At 43.5% G+C, this 21,880-nt stretch overlaps 1 protein-coding gene across 2 annotated transcripts in view; it reads left to right on the top strand.

Annotated features, from left to right (window-relative positions):
* The window catches only part of KCNH1 (potassium voltage-gated channel subfamily H member 1), a 440,752-nt gene that overhangs the window by 325,261 nt on the left and 93,611 nt on the right, over nt 1-21,880 (top strand). For both annotated transcript variants that reach the window (XM_074385133.1, XM_074385132.1), the window contains exon 10: nt 11,715-11,911. In XM_074385133.1, the coding sequence (XP_074241234.1) occupies nt 11,715-11,911 (197 nt within the window). The remainder of the gene's footprint in view (nt 1-11,714; nt 11,912-21,880) is intronic.

The following is a 21,880-nucleotide window of genomic DNA, read 5'->3' as shown; positions in this document are numbered from 1 at the left end:
AGCAGGTCAGCAGATTCTTCTTGAGTTAGGCTGACAATGGATACCCAGGTTCATGCACTTGGACTGGGGACCCATCTTCTCCTCGAAGTCATCCAGCCTAACACATTCTGAGGACTGCCTTACATTGTTCTGCTCAAACCCATGCTTTCATTGATGTCTTGATTTTTTCATTTTATAAGCATGCCAGATACAGTGCCAGAGGTTGGAGATACAACAGTGGGCCAAATAGACACACCTCTCATAAAGCCAACCTTCTCAGCCAGGAAATAGACAAGTAAATATGCATTTTATAACATAGAGCCAAGAGTTGTAATAGGAGTAAGAACAGGATGCTGTGGGAGTTTATACGACAGGCATCTAATCTAGCCCAGCTCTGAGAAGTCAAGGATGGCTTCCTGAGAGAGCTGATGTCTGAGCTGGATTCCCCCAGAGACAGCAGTGGCAGTGGGGGGTTGCAAAGGTAGATTAGAGAGTGAGCATTCCAGGAATAGGGAGAAGCATCTAGAAAGGTTTTGGAGACACATCTGGAAAAAAAAAAAGTTCATGTACCTGGAACATAGCAGTCTCAAGACAGTAGAATAGGTGAGCAAGGCCTTGAGACTTGTTAAGGAATTTGGGCTGAAGGTAATGGAGAGCCAGTGAGGATTTTAAACCAGAAGAATGACAGAATCTCATTTGTGTTTAGAAAAACCATCCTGGCAGCTGTGTGGAGAATAGAGTAGAAAGGGCCAAGGTAAAAGGCAGGGAAGATGCTGAGAGATGACAGTAGCCTAACCTGACTTTAAATAACCTTGGAAATGAGGAAAAACAGATTCAAGAGATATTTTATGTATAAAATTATCAGAGCTTGGGCATCTATTTTGGATACGGAGATGAGCAAGAGGGAAAAGCCTCGAATGGCTTGGATGACTTCACTGGGACGGGCAACATTGGAGGATGGGCAGGTGTCCCAGGAAGGAGGACCAGTTCCCTTTTTAGATCTGTGGGTTTGAATGAGTGGGAGTAGCCAGTGGGAAGCTCTGGACTCAGAAGAAAGATCAAAACTTGAGGTGAAAATCTGTGGAACATCATGCACTAGGTGGTAATTGAAGCCCGAGGAGAGGCTGAGAACACCCAAGGAAAGAAAGGGGGGAAAGAAGCGACAAAGCCTAGAGCACAGCCCCAAGGAATACCCGCTTACAGGAGCCTGAGATGGATTTCCAGGAAAGGAAGAGAGACCAGAGAGAGGGATATTACAGAAGTCAAGGTGTGTGTTTGGGGGTGTGGGGGTGTGCGACAAATGGTCATTTTCAAGCATTAACAGAACTGTCGTTCATGGAATAGACCACGTCATGGATTGTAAGGCACACTAATAACTTACGGCCCATTAAGAAATGATGCCGGCAGTTAGACTGGCATATTCCAATTTCAGAGCTAAAAAATGCTAAACGACGTAAGTGTATACTAGAATCAAAGAAGTATGATTCATTGAGAACTACAAAGTGTCTTTTACACTTATCAGCAAAGGGGTTATTATTGACTATGGTGAGAGCAGCATTAGTGGAGTATGGGGGTGAGAAGCGGGATTAAAGCAGCCTGAGAAATGAAGAGGGATGGGTATTGGGATCCTGGGTGCTTAATAACTTGCATAGATTCCCCCAAGAGTTCTGAATCAAGAGAGAAAATAAGTATGATAGGTATAGGTCTAGGCATCACCTTTTGTTTTCCAGAGACCTAATATTAGAGAATATGCTTTATATTTGCATCCAAGAAGTCTTCCTAATATTGAGATCCAGAATCAGACCCACCTCACGATGATGACCAGCACAAGCCTCTGCCTGTGTGGGTCTGCTCCATAAATCTTACAGCACAGAAGGACAGAGAGAACATGCTTCCTACAGGCAGTTGATTCCCAAGGGGAGAGCAAAGGGCTGGCCTATGCATGAGCATGTTCTCCTCCCAAACTTACCAGTCAGGTGAAGGTTCAGAACATGACGCAGCTGGAACCTCCTTACCATGGACAGACATGTCAGGGATGGGGACAAAGTATTTCTCCTTAGGAGTAAGAATGCAGAGATAACATAAATAAGACTACTAAGAAGTTTCGTTAATAAAGGAGTGAACCTAGCTCAACCAGCTGTCAACATTCCCAACCATCCAACTTGTTTTCCTGCTTTTTGGAAAAATTGTCTATTTATTTCACATATGTCTAAGTTCTCTTGCCTCACCATATAAAGGTCAGCTCCATTCTCATCTTTTCTTTGAAATCTCAGTCTTACCTAGCCCTGCCTCTCCCATGTCTCGGTATTACATTTTGTTATTGTTGTTTTATACCTCACCGTTACACACATATGTGAGTTTGTCTTACATTGTAAGCGTCATCTCTGTATCATCTCTTTGAAGAAGAGATTATCTCATACCTTCTGTTTTATCCCTCTGAATCATTGGAATTCTGCCTGATTCATAATAGGCAAGGCCAGGTTGTTGAACTGGGTTGAATTGTGTGGAGAGAGATGGTAAGACATAACCCCACCTTTGAAACTTTGAGTCTACTTGCTACCTGGGACAGAAAGTCAAGCACAGTTTCCATGGAACCTGACGTATAATCTTACAGCTTCTTACATGTGTTTCACTGACCACATTTGTGGCTGATACCCACCAGGTGTCACTTCTCTATACAGTATAGAGATGGTTTGCAGAAGAGTATAACCGTTGCATTCTTTTCACCAACAAAACAAAACAAAAAAAAACCCACAAATGTTTCTTGAACATCTCTGAAATCTCCCACAAAACCTAGAATGAGACAAAACTTTTCAAGGCATAGATGCCCTTTGGAGAAGTAGAGTGAAATACAGGCTTGTCCGTGGAGCCAAGGCCCCCTCAGCACCTCCAGTGCTCGCTCTCTTTGTTGGCGTAAGAAATCCAGAAAAAGTGTTGGTTAAGCGCTCGACACCCAAACACAATCAAATAAGACCTTAGAGCTAAGGGTTTATTCCTGCTAGTGTATTTTCACTGCTCAGATGCGAAAGCAAGTTGATGAGATTTCCATTGTGTCTGTCTGTCTTTAATGTATGTTCTAATATCTGCAAACTGTAGCAGGTAAACAAGGCCACATACTGCTAGCAGCATTTATTTTTGCAGTAATGATAAAAAGAAGAGCTTTGTACCTTTACTACAGATGAGAGATGGCAAGGTGGACTTCAGCACCTTGAGGGTGAGGCACAGAATGAGTGCTGGGTGCAGGGTTCCTGGTTGGTGCCTGAGCCTGGTATACGGCGAGTCCTCAGTAATCCTTGCTTTCTGGTCCAAAATCGGGGCTGGGCTGGAAAGTGAGTGATATTACCAAGGTTTTAGCTTGAGTTGCTGGAGCTTTTGCTCTGAATGCGCTGCCAGAGTCTTCATCATCATTTTACTGTTCAGTCCATCAGACATATGGAAGCCCACGCTTCTTCTTAGTCCGGGTGAAAAAACACCTGTGTATATACCTCGATCACAGAGGTCAACACATGGTACTGCCCCACTGGACCATGGACTCCTGAATTGGCTCAGTTGCAGGTGCAGCTGCTCCAACCAAAACCCAAAAGAAAGGAAGCTTAGACAAGATGGAAGCTTATTCTCCTCTTATGTAGCAGTCCAGGCACAAGAGGGCTGTCGTGGCAACCTCATGGTATCAGGCACTTAGCCGCCTTCTAGTGTGATGCCTCGCCCTAAATAGGTTGTTGCCCTTGGCCTCCTGGTCCAAGTTAGCTTACATACTCATTCCTGCCAAGAGGAAGGGGAAGAAACAAAGGGAAAGACAAATATGATCTTTCTCTTTAAGGAAATGATCTGAAATTGCACATATCTCTTTTACACATCTCCCCTTAGCTGGAACTTGAACAAATGGCCACACCTATGTGCAATTTAGTCTTTAGTTGGCATTGTGCCTAGCTAAAAGTCATGGGTTCCATTACCCTAAGAGGAGAGAACTGATTTGGAGGAACAGCTGGAAACCTACCTAGGCCATCGCTCCTTGAGGTCAAAATTTTGTCTCCAGTTTGTACTTCTTTCCATCACCTGGCATTATGCCCACCCAAGGCAGGTGTCACTGAATGTCGATTGAAGAGGAGGGCTGCTTGAAGGAGAAGATGCAGAGGATAACACCCCGGGAAACTTGTGTTCCTGTTGCCAGCATGGAGACCACGAGACAGTCATTTAACCTCTTTAGAACTCACTTTTCTCTCTTTAAAATGAGGCTGATAATCCCTGTGGAATTTGCTTTACAGCACTGTTGGGAAGATTCTTCTATTATGGTCGCTACTATTTACTGAAAACCTACTGTATTCTAAGCATGGTGCTAAGTTATCTGTTGACATTCTTTTATGTAAACCTCATAACAGCTCAATTAGGTGGCATCTTAGTCTATTCCAGCTGCTATAACAAAACACCATAGATTGGGTAGCTTATAAAAAAACAGAAATACTCCTCACAGTACTGGATGCTGGGAAGTCCAAGATCAAGGTGCCAGAAGATTTGGTGTCCTGTGAGGGCTCACTTTCTGTTTCATAGATGGTGCCTTCTCACTGTGTCCTCATATGGGAGAGAACTCTCAGCTTTCTTTTATACGAGCACTGATCCTTTTTTTTTGTAAGATGGAGTTTCACTCTTATTGCCCAGGCTGGAGTGCAATGGCATGATCTCGGCTCACTGCAACCTCCACCTCCTGGGTTCAAATGATTCTCCTGCCTCAGCCTCCTGAGTAGCTGGGATTACAGGTGCTCACCACCACGCCTTGATAATTTTTGCATTTTTAGTAGAGATGGGGTTTCACCATGTTGGCCAGGCTGGTCTCAAACTCCTGACCACAAATGACCTGCCCATGTCAGCCTCCCAAAGTGCTGGGATTACAGGTATGAACCACCATGCCCGGCCAGGGTACTAATCTTAATCATAAATGTTCCACTTTCATGACCCAATTACCACCTAAAGATCTCTCCTCCAAATACCACTGTATTGAGAGTTAGGGTTTTAGCACATGAACTTGAGCAGGGAGGACACAAATATTGAGACCATAGCAGGCTGGTATGATTATCCACATTTTGTAGCTGAGTAAACTGAAGCTGGGAGAGATTCAGTAAGATGCCCGGTGATATTCATCTATGCATACATTCAACATTGAGGTGTATACATTCAACAACCATTGATCGCCTCCCATGTGCCAGAGACAGTGCTGGGTATGCAGCAGTTTCAGGTATGATGTGTGTTGCCAGAGGGAAACATCGAGTGAAGAGGACATACATAATGGGGAGCTACTCTGCTCAAGGGATCAGAGAGGAGGTTTGGGCATATGTTGAAGGATGAGTGGGAGTCATCCAGGCCAAGGAGCAAGATGGAGTGTCTGGGACAGTGCTGGGAAAGCCCTGATAAAAGAGAGGAACCAAACTTAAAGGGACTCCAAGACTCCCAGTGTGACTGGAGGGCAGAGAGTAGAGTAGGAGAAAGAGTCCAGCAGGGGCCAACAGGAGCCCTCGATGGGGTGAACCTGGGCTTGCAGGCAGCTTGTGCGGCCCCCAAACTCTTATTGAAAGAGTGAATGATCAAGTTCTTGGAAAATGTGTTGAGGGCGGTACTGGGGAGGAGGAGATTTGGGCATATTCTCTTTTTGTCTTAGTCATGGCTTTTAAGAACTGAAGAGAGGGCCTGGGTTTCACAAATGTGGTATAATCCAGGTGACCTGAGAACTGAGTCCCTGTCCTCGTCCTCCTGAGCTATGCAGTTCAGCGGATATGCACACATTCTGCTTGGGGCTTGCCTGGAAAGATTAATCCAGCTCCCTTTATCTGTCTCATAAGCAGTTTCTTCTAGGGCCAGGAGCGAGGATGCCCCTTCCTTAGAACCTCTCTCAGCCACGCCAGGCCTCTGCAGCTGCATTTCATCATCCCGATGAAGTGGCTGAAAAGCTCCTCTTGTCCTGAAATGGCATGAGGGCAAAGGACTTACTGATACCCTAAGGAAGAGGAATAAAGGCAGTGGGGCAGGGGGAGGAGGGCAGCCTTTACTGTACTCGGTGTTTCTGGCACCTCTCTCAGCCTCCCAGAGAAGCCCCCAACAGAATCGTGGATCTCAGCCTTTCAACAGCTACCCACTCAGTCGGTGGGTGCTTCTCACTCTCCGTGTACAGAGTGCGGAAGGTGCTGAGGTGAGTTTGCTGCCACATGAGGAAACCAGGCACCTTCCTCCAAGGATTGCTAAATATAGCACTCATTTCTACAGGTGAATGAAGGCACAGATAATTCAAAATAAGCGGAGATTCAGGGGCTTCCAGACAGCCTTCAGGTTTGCTGGAGAGCCAGATCCTTGTGCCTCAAGGCGTTCGCTCACACTGATCCCTCTGCCTGGAATCATCTCCATGCTTCAGCTTTATGCTGCTTAACTTGGACTCATCCTTCAGCTTGCAGCTCAGACATCAAATATCGGAAGGCTTCCCTTATCCCTTGCTCTTGAGCTGGATACCCCTCCCGTGCTCTCCGTTGTTTTAGCTCTTGACACATTATGGTCACCTGCATCTCTTTCTGTCATGGCATCTGCTGTTCCACTGTTCCACCTCAGCCCCTAGAACAGTGCCTGGCAAAGGCTGTGTGAATGACTGATTTTTTTTTAGTTGGTTTGGGTCTAGAAATATCTCAACAGCAGATAATGAGTTTAACATTAGAATTATGAACTATGTTTTGGGTAGTACATTATAATGCTGTGAGGTGGTCCTTAAAAGAGCATATAGTGGGGAATACTGAAGATGAAGCAGCTAGAAATTTCAGTTTTTGCTTTGATCTCCCAGACCTATCAAGCTCACTCATAGCCTGTCTTTGAATAAATAGCGCCTTCTCTGGAGGGTTTTAGGCTTAGTTGAAGGGTTCACATCAGAATTGCTTCCCTGCAACTCTTTAACCTCAGGAAGGCTATTGATGGTTTCAGGGTCCCAGAGTTCCAGCCTCTCTTGAATTCACCCTGGTAATCCCATTTCACCCCACCCACCCCCCTTTAGCCTCCTCAACTGGTCGACTGTTCAGACTTTGCCCTTCACTAAACCAAATTGCCTGCAGGGACTTGGTTTTCTTCTGTGCTGTGCCCCTCCCTGTCCCTGTGCCACCTCAGCCCTGTGTCCTACTTCCCACCTATGTTTTGTGAATGTTCTTCAGTCCTACGTTTGTACCTCATAGGGCTGTTTATGTCCACTGCAGAAGTGCAGGTTCAGTAAAGGCAGCTGTATATAATTGGAAGGAGGAGGAGGAAGAAGAGGGGGCGGATTAATTATTACTGAGATGTTTGCCTGGAGTTTTAATTAGGCTGCCTTTCCTTCCTTTTTTTTTCCCTCAGCTCAGAAAGTCCTCTTAGAATGTTAGTATTTTAGAGACTTGGAACATTAGGTTTTAACATTGTGCACCCAGAGCCTCAGTGTAATAAAGAAATCAATAGGCTGATTGCCTCCAGTAGTTTGATTGCTGAGTGCATTGGGGTACCTTTTGTTCTTGAGTGAATGATCATTTCACACACTAGCAAACGAGAAACAAATGTGGGTGGAGTGCTTGTCTGGGCTTCTGATTTGCAACCCTGACCTGGGAAGTCATTATTTCCAGCAATGTGTGTAACTTATGAGCAGCTTGCCAAATGTTCTGTAACCTTCCCCTTGACAGTTCTCCCAAGTTATGTGTATCATAAAAACATTTCTCATTTGCCAGAATAGTTCTGAGTTTGTTTTGAATCTGACAGGTCCTCTGATATTACATTCTTAAATCTCACTAACAGATAATTTATAGCAAAACTACTGCCTTGGCAGGAGGTAAAATTATATGATTTTCAATTTGGGTTGAAAATTAACTCAAGTTATGATGACACGAGACACTCGGACCCTACAGATTCATCATGATTATCTTACCGTGAAATACTTTTCATAGCAGGATCTACCCGCCATTTATTGTTTCTGTCAAAACCTTTGATTGGAAAACGTTTCACAAGGGGAATGTTGTCATTTCTACAGATGCATGTATGCATTTCATGATGTGTCCCAACCACAGTATGGGTGCTCCTTGTTTTATGCAATAGGTATACCCTTGAAGAGTTGCTGATAAACTGAATTTTTACAGATACATTTATAATTACATGCACATGCAGTGCTGTTATTTTACCTAATAGTTTCTTTATAATTAGAAAAACTCCCAAATTCATTTGAGAATTAACACTCATATATTGGGTCTTGTTTAGAAGAAGTAATCTTAACGTGAATCAGGCAAAATTATCAACTAGCTTCTACTCTCAATAGTTCTGGCTTAGTTATACCACATTTCATCCCAGTAGGAGACTGCAGGTTTTACACATTCTACATTTTCTCACAGATACTCAAAATATTTCCAGAGGAAAGTCTGCCACTCTGAAAGCCACTCTTTGCTTTCTCGTATCACTCTTTCAGGGAAGGAAAGGGGGATGCCAGCTCAGAGTTGAGATGATTTGTGAATGTCCTGCTGGAATATTACATAACCTAGCAGGTGGTTTTTTTTTCTTTTTTGAAACATAGACTCACTCTGTAGCCCAGGCTGGAGTGCAGTGGCCCGATTATAGCTCATTGCAGTCTCAAACTCCTGGACTCCTGGGTTCAGGTGATCCTCCCATCGCAGCCTCCTGAGTGGTTGGAACTACATATGCGTGCCACCATGCCCAGCTATTTTTTATTTTTTTTTTATTTTTTGCAGAAGCAAGGTCTCGTTTTGTTGCCCAGACTGGTCTCAAGCTCCATGATTCTGTGTATTCCGGCTACCTATTGTTGTGTTGCCAACCAACCCTAAATTTAGTGGCTTAAGAAACTTACTGTCTCTTCCCTTCTGTGGGTTGTTTGGCTCAGCTGGTTTGTTCTCACTTGCACTTCCCACATGTGGTTGCAGTCAGACACTGACTAGGGCTGTAGTCATCTGAAGGCTGGAGTGAGCAGGATGACTAAGATGACTTCTTGACATGACTGGCAGTTGAGACTGTCAGCTGAGAGCTCAGCTGGGCTTTGGGCCACAGCACATATGTGACCCCTTGTGTGGCTTGTACTTCTTATTGTTGATTGGGTTCCAAGAAGGAGAGTCCCACGAATGAGTGTTCTAAGAGGTCCAGGCAGAAGCTGCAATGCTTCTTATGACCTCACCTCAAAATCGCAGAACATCGCTTCTTCCACATTCTGTTGTCCAGTGACCAAGGCCAGCCCAGATTCAAGGGGAGGGAATTAGACTTCACCTCTTGATGTGAGTTGCTGCACGTGCGTACTGTGAGGAAAAGAATGGGGGGTTTGGGGCATTATCATGACCGTTCTGCTGATCATCATCCCTGTATTGATCTTGCAAGTCTGTGGATAGATCAAGAGGAATCATCCAGGCCAAGGGCTCTGCCCATGACCTGTTTCCCACATACTCCACCTTCCATTCCTCATCCTTCCCCCAAGCTGAGTCCTGTGTCAGCCCTTTATCCTCACACTTTTCTACAATGGTGTTCAAGAAAGTGCACGTGTTCCTGGTAAAACAAAAACGGGTGGGGCCCATTTTTTAACTACCTACCATAATGTTCCGGAGGAAGGACATTCTCTAGAGGAACAAGATGACACAAATATGAAGCGTGCATGAGCCACTGTGGGCAGCATAGGGAGGTTATAGAATGCTTAATACATATAATACATACAAATGAATTTGCCAGCCTGGTTGGTTAGAACTCAGTACGAGGGAGTACACAGTAAATGAGCCTGTTTCCATGAAAGCCTACAGAAACGTTCCCCTCTACTGACCCCAGCCCTAAGAGAGCCATCCATGTTACAGATGATTGAAAAACAGAACTTGGTAAGGGAATCTAACTAGCACAGTCTTAAAGACATATTTATTTACCTAGGAGCTACCCCAAGCACATATCCTATCATATTGACTCAGTAAAACCATCTTAGTAAATCAGAACCACAAACACACAGAGAACTGTGAAGTAGTGTGTCTAGTATAAATGTTTTTCAGCTCACATTTTGGAGGTGCTTAGAGAAGGCTGTGCCCACAGATATGTTACATACTTAGAGTGGACACTTTTTGATGTTTGAGGTAAAGTCAAGTTCTCTCCATGAACTTGGAAGTATAATTACCTCCTTACCTTTAATCAGGAAAACAGCTGCCCTGTTAAACACCCTGAGCTATCCGTCCTTTGATTTCAGCTGTGGCGCTTAGTTGATCTAGATGCATACATAGGCTGACAACTCCCTTGAATACATTACTTTTCACCCTTTGTAGCATTTTTTCCTTCCTCCTGCATACCCCTCGTTGGCTCCCTGGGGATTCAAATTTGTGTTTATCGTGCTGAAAATTTAAAGGCGAGATAAACAACATTTTAAGCAATTTATAAGCAGAGGCTATGCCAGGAATGCATTAGGCTTTCTATTCGACATATGTTAAAATATTGCTTGCTGGCAAAGGTAGGAAGAATATCCCTAGGTGTGAAAAGCAGATGGTTAGAGACTATTGATAAAGCTTTGACCCAGAATATGGCTACATGGGATTAGTATTTAATTTGGGCTTCTGTAACAAAATAGCGTATATTGGGTAACTTATAAACAACAGAAATTTAGTTTTCACAGTTCTGGAAGCTGGAAGTCTGAGACCAGGCCAGCAGTGTCAGGTTCTGGTGAGGGTCCCCCTTATGGTTTGCAGACTACCTACTTTTCATTGTATCATCACATGGTAGAAAGAGCACAAAAGAGCTCTTTGGGTCCCTTTTATAAAGACATTAATCCCGTTTATGAGAGGCTTCACCCCCATGACTTAATTATCTCCCACACGCTTCACTTCCTGGTATCATTGCACCTGGGGGTTAGGATTTCAACATATGAATTAAGGGGTAGGGACACAAACATTCAGTCCATAGCATTATTCTGTTGACTTGTTAAATGTATTCTTGTGGAATGCTAGGGGTAGAGGGTCCAAGAGATGCCATTTATATAGGGCCTATATTTTTATAACACCAGGAGGACATTTGGCAAGGTTCAGAAACACACTCTGGCAGGAGGTATAGGAAAGGGGATGAGAAAGAGGCACCATACAAACATAAACCTTAGGGCAGTGGACACACTGTAGTAAGGGAAGAGCTCTACCCTTGTCTGACTTCTTCCATGTAGATCATTCCAGACTGAGGAGACCTCTCCTGCTCATTAGCGTTCTGATGAAGAGTCCACACCCTTCCTTAAATACTCACCTCTCAGTTACACTATTGTAGACCCACAGTCTACCTCCATCCTTTCCTTCTGCCTGTAAATATTGATTGAGCTCCCACCATGTGCAGGTACTGTGTTATGTGGATGAATAAGACACATGAGCTATCAAGTTGAGAGACATGCAATAAACCAGTAAACAAGTAACACAATGAAAGATTATGATTAGTGTTATGGGGGGGGGGGGAGGTGTGATAAAGAATAATGGGTGTGTGTGTCCTGTTTTGGATAGGATGATCAAGATAACCCTTTGAGGAGGTGACATTAATTATCTCAAAGTGATTAAACTTTGGCATGTGTTAACTGACACTTTACCATTTCTTAAACTGCATGTTGTTAAAGTTCACATTAAAATAGCGTTTGCTTTTTCTGAGCCCGATCTGCAGAATGCCGAATGGACAGCAATTTTGGGGAATAGAGGGAAGCCAGCTGGATGGCTAGACCTCTCCTGGCCAACGCTTTTCTCATGACAACCTTCTTTCCTTAGGAAAAGGAGACGTGTTTGGAGATGTGTTCTGGAAGGAAGCCACCCTTGCCCAGTCCTGTGCCAACGTTAGGGCCTTGACCTACTGTGATCTGCACGTGATCAAGCGGGATGCCCTGCAGAAAGTGCTGGAATTCTACACCGCCTTCTCCCATTCCTTCTCCCGGAACCTGATTCTGACCTACAACTTGAGAAAGAGGGTGAGCTGACAGTTTCAGTTATTTTCTGCAAAGAACAGCCCCTGTGCACTTTGGATAATCATTGGGGCCAGAAAAGCCCCTTTGCTGTTTATTTAAGTAGAGTAATTGGTTCTAAAGAGGTTCTGTTTGTTGCTTGCTCTGCGAGGCTTTCGCTATAAAATGAAGGAGAGAGGGGATGTTGCTAGATTAGAAGATGGATCCGTTTTGGGGCAGAACAGATTTATTCATGTGTGTGGAGGGGGCAGGGAGGTGGCTTTTTTTCCATCAATATCTAGACCTTCTAGCATTTTGAAAAGATGAGTACAATGTAAGGTTGCTAGTCAGCAAAATGGCTCTGTGGGGCCACTTAATTAATGCAAACTGAATTCTCTGTGGTGACTGGGATTTGCTGACAGGTATGAAGCCATTAGCCTGCCAGATAGTAATGGTAATTTTTAAACAGACGTGAAAATGACTTAAGTGGATCCAGGAATAAGAGAGACATGGAATTTGTTTGTCTAGAGCAGGCATCCCCAAACTTTTTACACAGGGGGCCAGTTCACCGTCCCTCAGACCGTTGGAGGGCCGCCACATACTGTGCTCCTCTCACTGACCACCAGTGAAAGAGGTGCCCCTTCCTGAAGTGCGGCGGGGGGGCCGGATAAATGGCCTCGGGGGCCACATGTGGCCCGCAGGCCGTAGTTTGGGGATGCCTGGTCTAGAGAATATGTTGCATGCAACTGCCAACTAAACTGGTTGAGAAAAGATTGGTGGTTTAAGAACCAGAAGATTTTTCACCTGAAGTTGTTTCTTTCAAATCATCAGAACTGCTCCATCTGTCTCCGTGAGGATTAAAGTATTGGTGTCATACTCTTGGGGTTTTCATGATGAATTTTCTGGTACTTCATCTCTCTCTTTTGGTTAAAACGGTAACGAGATAGCTCTGCACCTAGAGAAATCATGTAGAAAGGTGGTCATAGGAATCTTTCCTAAAACCACCTCATTATCTTTCCCCCAACCTGTTCCTCATCTCATGGTTCCTATTTTCATTGTCTGATTTGTCCTGGGGCTCCAAGTTAGAAACCCCGGCATCAACGTTTATGCTGCCTCTCCCTCTTTGAGGTCTCATGTTCCTCATCAGATCCCGCTGGTTCTACCTAAGCTCTCAAATCTGAGTCAGTACTTTGCCTTCATCCTCAAGGTCCCCCACAGAATTCTCAGGACACAAAGCTGTTTGTTAAAAGGCCTTCCTCATGCCCTGGCTGGGTCATGCAATGGGCTCCAAATTCACCTTCCTGCCTCGTGTCTGCCCTCAATGGAGTGCTTCCTTCTTACGGCTGCTTGACGAGCCTTCAAAATTGACCTGATCATGTCACTCCCCGACCTGACTAAAGGATAATGTCTGTATATTTCAGCATGGTGTATGTGGTAGTTTACATCTGGCCCAAACTTAATTTGTGAGTCCTGACCTTACCCGCTTCTCTCCATGCCCACCCGTCCCACCCTGAACTGCCAGCATGAGAATTCCACACAGTTCTCCAAGCACACCACACCCCTTCAGAGTGCCGTGTCTCTGCCTGCTGATTTCTGCTTTCTCAACCTGTAATTCTTTTCTGTGTGTGACAAACCTGTTGGCCCTAAAAACTGCTGAAATGTTTCTTTTTTCATTCTTCAAACCCAGTATTGTGCCAACTGAGCTAGACTAGACATATAAAACCCAGCGATACTCAGTTTCTGATCTCCAGGAACCTAAAGTCTAATGGAAAAGATTAACACAAGAAAGATAATTGCACAGAGGATTCTAAGTACAGTGATTGTGATTTGAACAAGGTTTATGGGAGCAAAGGAGGGGAACAGCTAAAGGGAGTCAAGGATTAATTGTCAGTGGTGATACCTAAGTTGAGTCTGAAGGATGAATTTGCCAGACAGAAGGGGCAGATGATCTACCAGGAAAGGCAGTTTGAGCAATGTCTGGAGAAAGGAAACAATCTTTTGTTTTCCAAGTCCTTTGTACAAGGTTCCAATGCCTGTCACTGGGGTACCCCAGCAATATGCCTCCACCTGTTTAAACCCCTTGAACTGTCTTGTGAGTCCCTGCACAGAGACCTGTGAAGGCAAGGGCTTGGTGCCTTGGTATCCTCAGTGCATAACCAAGTGTGGGGTGCCTAGAATTAATATTTGAGGATGGCAAGGAGAAAAAGATGGGATCTCTGGGCCTCAACTTCCACATCATAGAATGTAAGATTGTGGCAAGATGATTGTTATAGTCTATGGTTTGAAACCTGGCCATTTCAATTCTAGTGGAGGGTGGGCAGTGGTGGAGAAATGTGCATCCAATGTTATTCCTGGTTGATCTGTTGGTTGGGAGCATAGGATGCTTGCTGGTGATACATTTAGCCAAGTGGATTCTCTTGTAGTCTATTTTTTGATGTATTCCTTCTTTCTATGAAAGCAAGTTGATTATAATCAGCTTTTAGTGTTGCTGATAATATAGGTTGAAAAAATATGCAGTTTGGGTTATTTGGAGGAGTAATCTTCTTGGAATAACTGTGGCTCAAGTAAATCTGCCTTTAAAAAAAGCCAAGAATGACAACAAAAACAGTGACATCTCAGTGGTCAGATTGTTTCTATAAGTACAGAGTGATTGACAGCTCTGCAGAAGAGAAGACTCGGGGGCTACATTTTTGAAGAGCTGTTGTGGAGGAGTTTTTACAGCCACAGGGTACAGAGGAAGAATCAAAATTATAGACAGATTTTGGCACAGTATAAAGAGCCTTTTGAAAAAAATCAGAGCTCCCCAAAGAATGAAATAGGCTGCTTTGAGCATATCAGGTTTGTTATTCTGAGGGTATTTAGGCATCTCCTAGGTACCCATACTCAGAAACATTGTGGAAGGGGCTTAGGTAACTGTTGGAGAGTCGAACTAACTTTCAAATTTCCTTCCAACTCAAAGTGACTATATATGAGTCTGGTATGGATCCAAAGGAATTTTAGTGAGAGCCTTTGTGTAAAGAGGTAGGCATTCTTTTTTGGAAAAATGAAAGAGGCTTGTCCTTTTGGTATTGCCATTGTAGTGTCTCATTGTGTCCTTCTGAGAATTAATTCATAGTTACGAAGGGCATGGAAGACAAGAACATTACATGCATGGATTATTCTTGTAGCTTTTTTTTTTCCTCCTGGTAAAGCAAAGTGTATTGTTGCAGCTGTTTCTGTCTTGGCAAAATTAAGTGTTTTATTTGCTAAGATTCTTGACAACACTGTCTTTGACATCTGTCTGGGGAGTTGCTTGATTTGTAGATCTTGTCCAATGTGGAGCAAAGACTGTGAGCTGGAAGGTAACTTGGTAACTGTTCCATGTCTTCCCTACTTCCTTAACACCCTCATTTCACATTTTATAGAAAGGTCGCAGTGCTGGGTTTATAATGGAGAAATTGGAGGCAGAAGTGACACCTTGACCAAAGCCTTCTTGATCACAGCTTCCTGTCCTACTCTAGCCTCAGTATTCTAAGCCTCATCCAGTTTCCCCTAAAAGGATATGAGCATCACTAGCTCTCAGCTGTTGCTCTTGAAACCCAACTTAGGAAGAAACTGTTGCCTTCCTCCATTTCCTCCAAAGCCATATGAAGGCACAGACTAGGAGGAAAGAGGCAGAAACTGGAGGTAAATCTAGCATTTTGACCTTTAGTTTTTCTTGCTTGTGAGGTCTGAGCCAGCTGAGAGTTTGGTCTGGGTCCTGCTTCTGTCTTTTATTGCTTCTATAGTTCTGGACAAGCTATAAAAGCTTCCTCATCTGTAAAATGGGGATGATGAAAATTTCTAACTTGTAGGATAGTTGCAAGGATTAAGTAAGATAATATTTGCAAACCTCATCCACATGAAGCCTACCACATAGTGAGTGCTCAATTCAGTTGTGTGTTGTTCTTTTGTTCTCTTCACTTGATCGATACTCTATTCTTTATTATCCTGTGCCTTTAGAAAAGTAGAAAGAAGACAGTTCCTCTGCCTTTGTGCATGCAGGGTTATTGCTCTGCACAGTGTTCTGGGGTGGGGAGGTGTTATCCACAGGTTCTCTGCATCTCTTGCAGCAAAGGAGGGATCAGTCACTCTGGGAAGTGGAATCCATTGCTGGCCTCGCTGCCCCTTTGGCTCCTGCCTGTGAAGAGGTCAGCATTTGCCCACTGTTTTGGCCAGTTCAATTCTTGGAGGGAAAAATAGGCTCTTTTGAGATCTTAGGTCAGTTACCAGGGAGTCAAGAGGGAAGCACAAGAGACAGGCACAGCATTTTTGTTTCTTCTGAGGGAGGTAGCTTTGGCTATTCATGAAAAGAAAGGGAAGTAGAGCCTTCTCCATCCAACCCATGGGTCTGTAGGGTGCCAGGTCTATGCGCATTTTCCTCCAGGCCCAGAGTCGTCTTGTCTCTGTAATCAGAGCTTTGCACACTATAAATAGTAAATTATTACCAACTCCAGATATTGTGCAAGCTACGTCACAGTGTCAGCATGTGTATTATGTCAGCTTATTGCATCTTCAGAACAGCCTCATGACATTACTGTATCATTCCCATTTCTTAATGGAACAAACTAGGACCCTGTGAGGAAGAGAACCCCTTTTCCAAGGTTGCCTGGTTAATAAGTGGCAGATTCCAAACCTGCATGTGCTCCTCTGGCTAAGCAGTGCCACATACTGTGGTAGCCTCAGTGAAGTGTGGCTCTCAGCTGTTCCCATGTTGGCATTCTTTGGCTTCTGTGTTCTTCTAGTGTGTGAGCTTTTCAGGGGTGGCTTCGGTTGTCTCCTGAGTATCTTTCTCCAATGGCCTTTGCTACCACCAGTACACTCAGAAACGTGTACAGCGAAACCACAGTAATATTCCAGGTTGGGAGTGTGACAGATTTCCCCCTTGTAGTGACAGGTACACAATAGGTGGCTGGTTGTGCTGGGTGTGGGAGGCATGACACATTTCGCTTTGGTTAGGCAATAGGCTAACCTGGCCATGCTATTAATAATAAACTAGAAAGGGCACTGTTTTGAGTCTGAGGACCTATGTTTGAACACTGATTTGACTGTTCACCAGCCAGGTACCTTTGGGCAAGTTACTTAACTATTCACAGCCTCAGTTTCCTTGTTTGTGAAAAGGGGTCAAGACAAGTCCTTCCTAATTAGGTTTTTTACGTTTTATTTATTTATTTACTTATATATTTTACTTTAAGTTCCGGAATACATGTGCAGAGCACGCAGGTTTGTTACATAGGTATACATGTGCCATGGTGGTTGCTGCACCTATCAACCCGTCACCTAGGTTTCAAGCCCCACATGCATTAGGTTTTTATCCAAATGCTCTCCCTCCCCTTGCCCCCCACCCCTGCCCCCAACAGGTCCTGGCGTGTGATGTTCCCCTCCCTGTGTCCATGTGTTCTCATTGTTCAACTCCCACTTATGAGTGAGAACACGCGGTGTTTGGTTTTCTGTTCCTGTGCTAGTTTGCTGAGGATGATGGTTTCCAGCTTCATCCATGTTCCTGCAAAGAACATGATCTCATTCTTTTTTATGGATGCCCTAATTAGATTTATTGAGAAGTTTACATACAGTAAATCAAAAAGAAAAAGTGACACAGTACCCGCAAGAACCACTTGATACATATTGGTCCCTTTCTCCTCCCCACTGCCCATCCCCTACTTCCACCTCCAGTCTCAGAGGTTCTGAATTCACACTTTCTTGCCCTTGGTTTGTAACCAGACTTATTTCTTTAGTTAGTGTTTCACTTGGGTTCTACTTTCCTTTCAACCTGAGATAAGGTTTCACTCCCCAGGTCCTAGGGAATTATGTTCTCCTGCTGATCATTAGGACAGTAGAAGCAATGTACCACAATTAAATGATGTACTGCAGACAAGCAATTAGGTAATTAGCAGCAGTCAGTGCATGGGATAATTGGCACGTAGGTAATTGGGAGGGCGGGTCTCATTCTGTGTGTAGGGCTTTATTTTTAAAGCCAATATTGTTGTGTATTGAGTTTGTTTTGTGCAGTGTTTGCTTATATTAATTTGTTCCAGGATGGATTTTTTTTTTTTCAGTTTGATTAAAGCCCCAACTTAGTGAGTTTGGGAGGGAGCTGGGACTATAGTTACTGATGTTTTCAAAGCTGGGCCCTCCTAATGCCTGTTTTCTAAAACTGAGGTTGCCATAGCAAACTATCTTGAACACCGTATGTACATTTCTAGCTCACCTTAACCAAAGAGCATTTTATTCTGGAGAAGATTAAAGCATTGAATGCTTAAAGAAAACTCTGCTCATATGTGGCATTGGAAAGCTTTTAAATTTTCTCCCTGAACAAATTCTTGTGGAAGACTGCTAAGATGGAAAGAAAGACCATAAAGTGAGGTACTTAAAAACGTCATCCACTTCTCCCTTGAATCATCATAGCCTAAGTTTAAAAAATGATCTCTGCAGAGCCCATATTTTCCTTGTCATCCCTCCATATGTGGGCTTCTGTGAAATTAAAATCATCTATTAGTCTGTCAAGCCAAAAAGATAATAAAATCATGGTGTAGGAATTAGGCGTTGGGGGAGGGGCAGAGATGAGATGACTGACATAACCATAATTCTTTCGGAACAACAAACTGTAAATCAAAATCAATTCCTTTTTTCTTCGAGCGGATCAGTGAATGATGTTAGGGACTGGTGCAGTCTTTCATGGGTCCTCAGGTATTCCCTAGTACCCCAAGAAACATTTAGCAGAATCCCATCATGATCCTGGAGGTAGAAGATAATAAAAGTGCTCCATGCTTCATTATGTATGAATCAGCTTCAACCGTCATCAGTCAGGCTATGTCTGGCCATTTTTAAGGAATAACGCTCTGGCATTAATATGGGCTTTAAGGCTAGATCTTCACATCCAGGCTCTGCCATTTGCTAGCTGAGGTGGGGCTCATGGTGGGTGGGCATTGAGCAAGTATAACTTATCGCCCTCTGTGGATTTATACTGCCTGCCCCAAATGGTAGTGATGAGAAAGGGTGAAAAAGTGCCAGGCATGCCGCCTCACTTGTGGTAGGAATACAGCTGTGTTACTTTCCTTCCATTATTCATAGCAGTGGAGGCAGCAGTGCAAAGGAGAATATGAGCCATAGTAGTTCAGCCCGTAGAATAATCATATGAAGGTATTGAATTGGTGGTTTAAAATGCGAACCCTGCAGTCAGAGTATTTGAGTTCAAATCGTGGCTCTATTTAGTGACCTCAGGCCAGTTATCTGACCTCTCAAGGCCCTACTTATTCATGTATAAAATAGAGGCCTTAGAAGCATGCTTTGACATAGCAAATTCTCAATGTATGTATTGCTATCATTATGATAAGATGATGATAATGATAAGAATGATGACAATAAAATCATCAAACATATTACCTAGCTTTTCTGGGACTCAGATCCCATCAGGTGCTAAATGTTTTTAAAAAGGAGTGATGGGCTGAATTAACATCTAGAAATCTCCTGAACAGAAAATTCCAAAATTCGAGCCTGAGCCGCTCAAGTAGCACCAGAGAACCAGGTGTTTCATCAGTGATGTTTGGGGAAGAATGGCTCTTTTGGATTCAAAATGGCTGATTCCTCCTATAACAGAATTAGTGGAGGGAATGGTAGAGTCAGATGTGGAAGAGAGGAAGGGGGAAGAAAGCTGTAGTTTATCTTAATTCTCATCAAGTTACTTGATGTACTGCTACATATGGTGTTTGTCACAGATTAGAAAAGATCTGGCCTAGTTTAGAAGAGTATCAGGCTAATACAGCCTTTTGGAGGAGAGTAGCATCCTTAATCATATTTTCTTAAGTGTATGTAGTTGAAGCACAATAAGGGTAGTGCTAATGAATCCTAGATCAGAGGTTCATCCTCATGTGAGCAACTTGGCTTCTTGATGTCTTAGATGTTTAACCCAAGATTTCTCATTCATGTGGTCCCTAAAATTTTGAATTATATCTGTAAGTACCTGTTACCCGTTTTGAAATACCTATTAACATCCATCAGAGCTAGTGTTTTACAGAGAAGCAAGGTCTAGATGCTCTTTAATATCTCTTCCAGCTCAAATAATCACTGACCTGTGAAGCAAACAGGTCTTACCTCTGAAACATCAGGAAACCAAAATATACTCAAGCAGTGGGGAATCTCTATCACCTGATCCTCAGTAAAGTCCCAAACAGAGATTATTGGTAGGGTCTCCCTAATTTCCAAACTTCTTGAACTGAGCTCCCCTCCTACCCCTTACAAATGCCCAGTGGCCCATTCATTTTCTAGCCAGTCATGTTTTCAAAGTTCATTTCGTGTGTGTTAATATTAGAAGGCTGTCCAAGGATGTTTTCCAACTGGCTTCAAGGTCCCTCCTTCCAAGTTACTTTCTTATTCTTTCTTTGGCCCAGCCAAATTTCACATTGCGAACTCATCTGCCATTTTTTGGGCTTCCTATTTAAGTGTTCCTTCTACTCTTAAAAATTTGCTCTGTGGTTTTGAGCATGCCCTCATAAATGTTGACAGTTAGTCATGGAGTTCTTATTCTAGCCTTTGCTTTTGGTAAGCAGAGTCAGGATTTGAACCCAGGCTGTCTCTGCTCTGATAACAGTAACTACCTTATAAAATGTTAGATTAATAAAAAGTAATGTTAATTCTCCCCCTCTTCCAAGAGGATTTTGAATGCCTGCATTGTGAGTTCACATACAGAATCTATCCCAGACCAAATGTCCATGCAGACTGTATCTGGTATACTGTATGTCAGAGGTCCACCTCATTTTGGTTTATCTCTCTGCAAACTTTCTTGTTGGCAATTTACTTCTTACTAATGTCACTTGATGGTCTTACCCTACCTATGCTTAACTTAGATTTCTAGAGTGAAATTTTGAATTCATAATGGGACCCTGACTTCATATAGCTTCTCTTTAATCTCTCTAGTCTAGATGAAGCCCCTTGTCTTTTAATTCAGTTAGCAACAATCACCTCTTTGTAGCTGTCATTATACTTCCAGTTAACTTTTTACTGTGTATCTTTCTTGCTGTCTAAAAGCTCCCTAAGGCTGGGCCATGTCTGCCTGATCCACTTCTCTCTCTCTCTCTGTTTTTTGTTTGTTTGTTTTGTTTTTTAAGAGACAGAGTTTTGCTCTTGTTGCCAGGCTGAAGTGCATGATCTTGGCTCACTGCAACCTTCGCCTCCCGGTTTCAAGTGATTCTTCCACCTCAGCCTCCTGAGTAGCTGGGATTACAGGCATGCATCACCACGCCCTACTAATTTTGTATTTTTAGTAGAGATGGGGTTTTACCATTTTGGCCAGGCTGGTCTCGAACTCCTGATCTCAGATGATCTGCCTGTCTCGGCCTCCCAAAGTGCTGGGATTACAGGCGTGAGCCACCCCTCCCAGCCACACTTCTCTGTCTTGGTCAGCTCTTTCAGAGCTTGGTACAAAGTAAATGTTCAGTAATTGAATGAATGAATCAGTGAACCAACCAACCAAAAACCAAAAACCAAAAACCAAAAACAAAATCTACCTACCAATATTTGGCATATGCCTCCATTTATTATTATTGCTATATATTCTTTTTTTTTTTTTTTTTTAGACAGAGTTTCACTCTGTTGCCCAAACTGGAGTGCAGTGGTACAATCTCAGCTCACTGCAACCTCTGCCTCCTGGGTTCAGGCAATTCTCCTGCCTCAGCCTCTGAGTAGTTGGGATACAGGAACCTGCCACCACACCTGGCTAATTTTTAAATTTTTAGTAGAGACAGTGTTTCACCATCTTGGCCAGGCTGGTCTCAAACTCCTGACCTTAAGTGATCCATCTGCCTTGGCCTCCCAAAGTGCTGGGATTACGGGCATGAGCCACTGTGTCCGGCCTATTGCTGTATATTCTTAAAGCCTTGGCTAAAAGATGGTATTTGCAGAGACATCTTTTCTTCTTTTCCCTCTGAAACTTTTCCTATATATTTCATAGCCCCTTTTCCATTTCTTTTCTCTCCCCCAGGC

This window comes from Saimiri boliviensis, chromosome 14 (assembly GCF_048565385.1).
Source record: "Saimiri boliviensis isolate mSaiBol1 chromosome 14, mSaiBol1.pri, whole genome shotgun sequence".
Lineage (NCBI taxonomy): Eukaryota > Metazoa > Chordata > Mammalia > Primates > Cebidae > Saimiri > Saimiri boliviensis.
The sequence above is the reverse complement of the archived record's forward strand: the minus strand, read 5'-3'. Positions and strand labels throughout refer to the sequence as shown.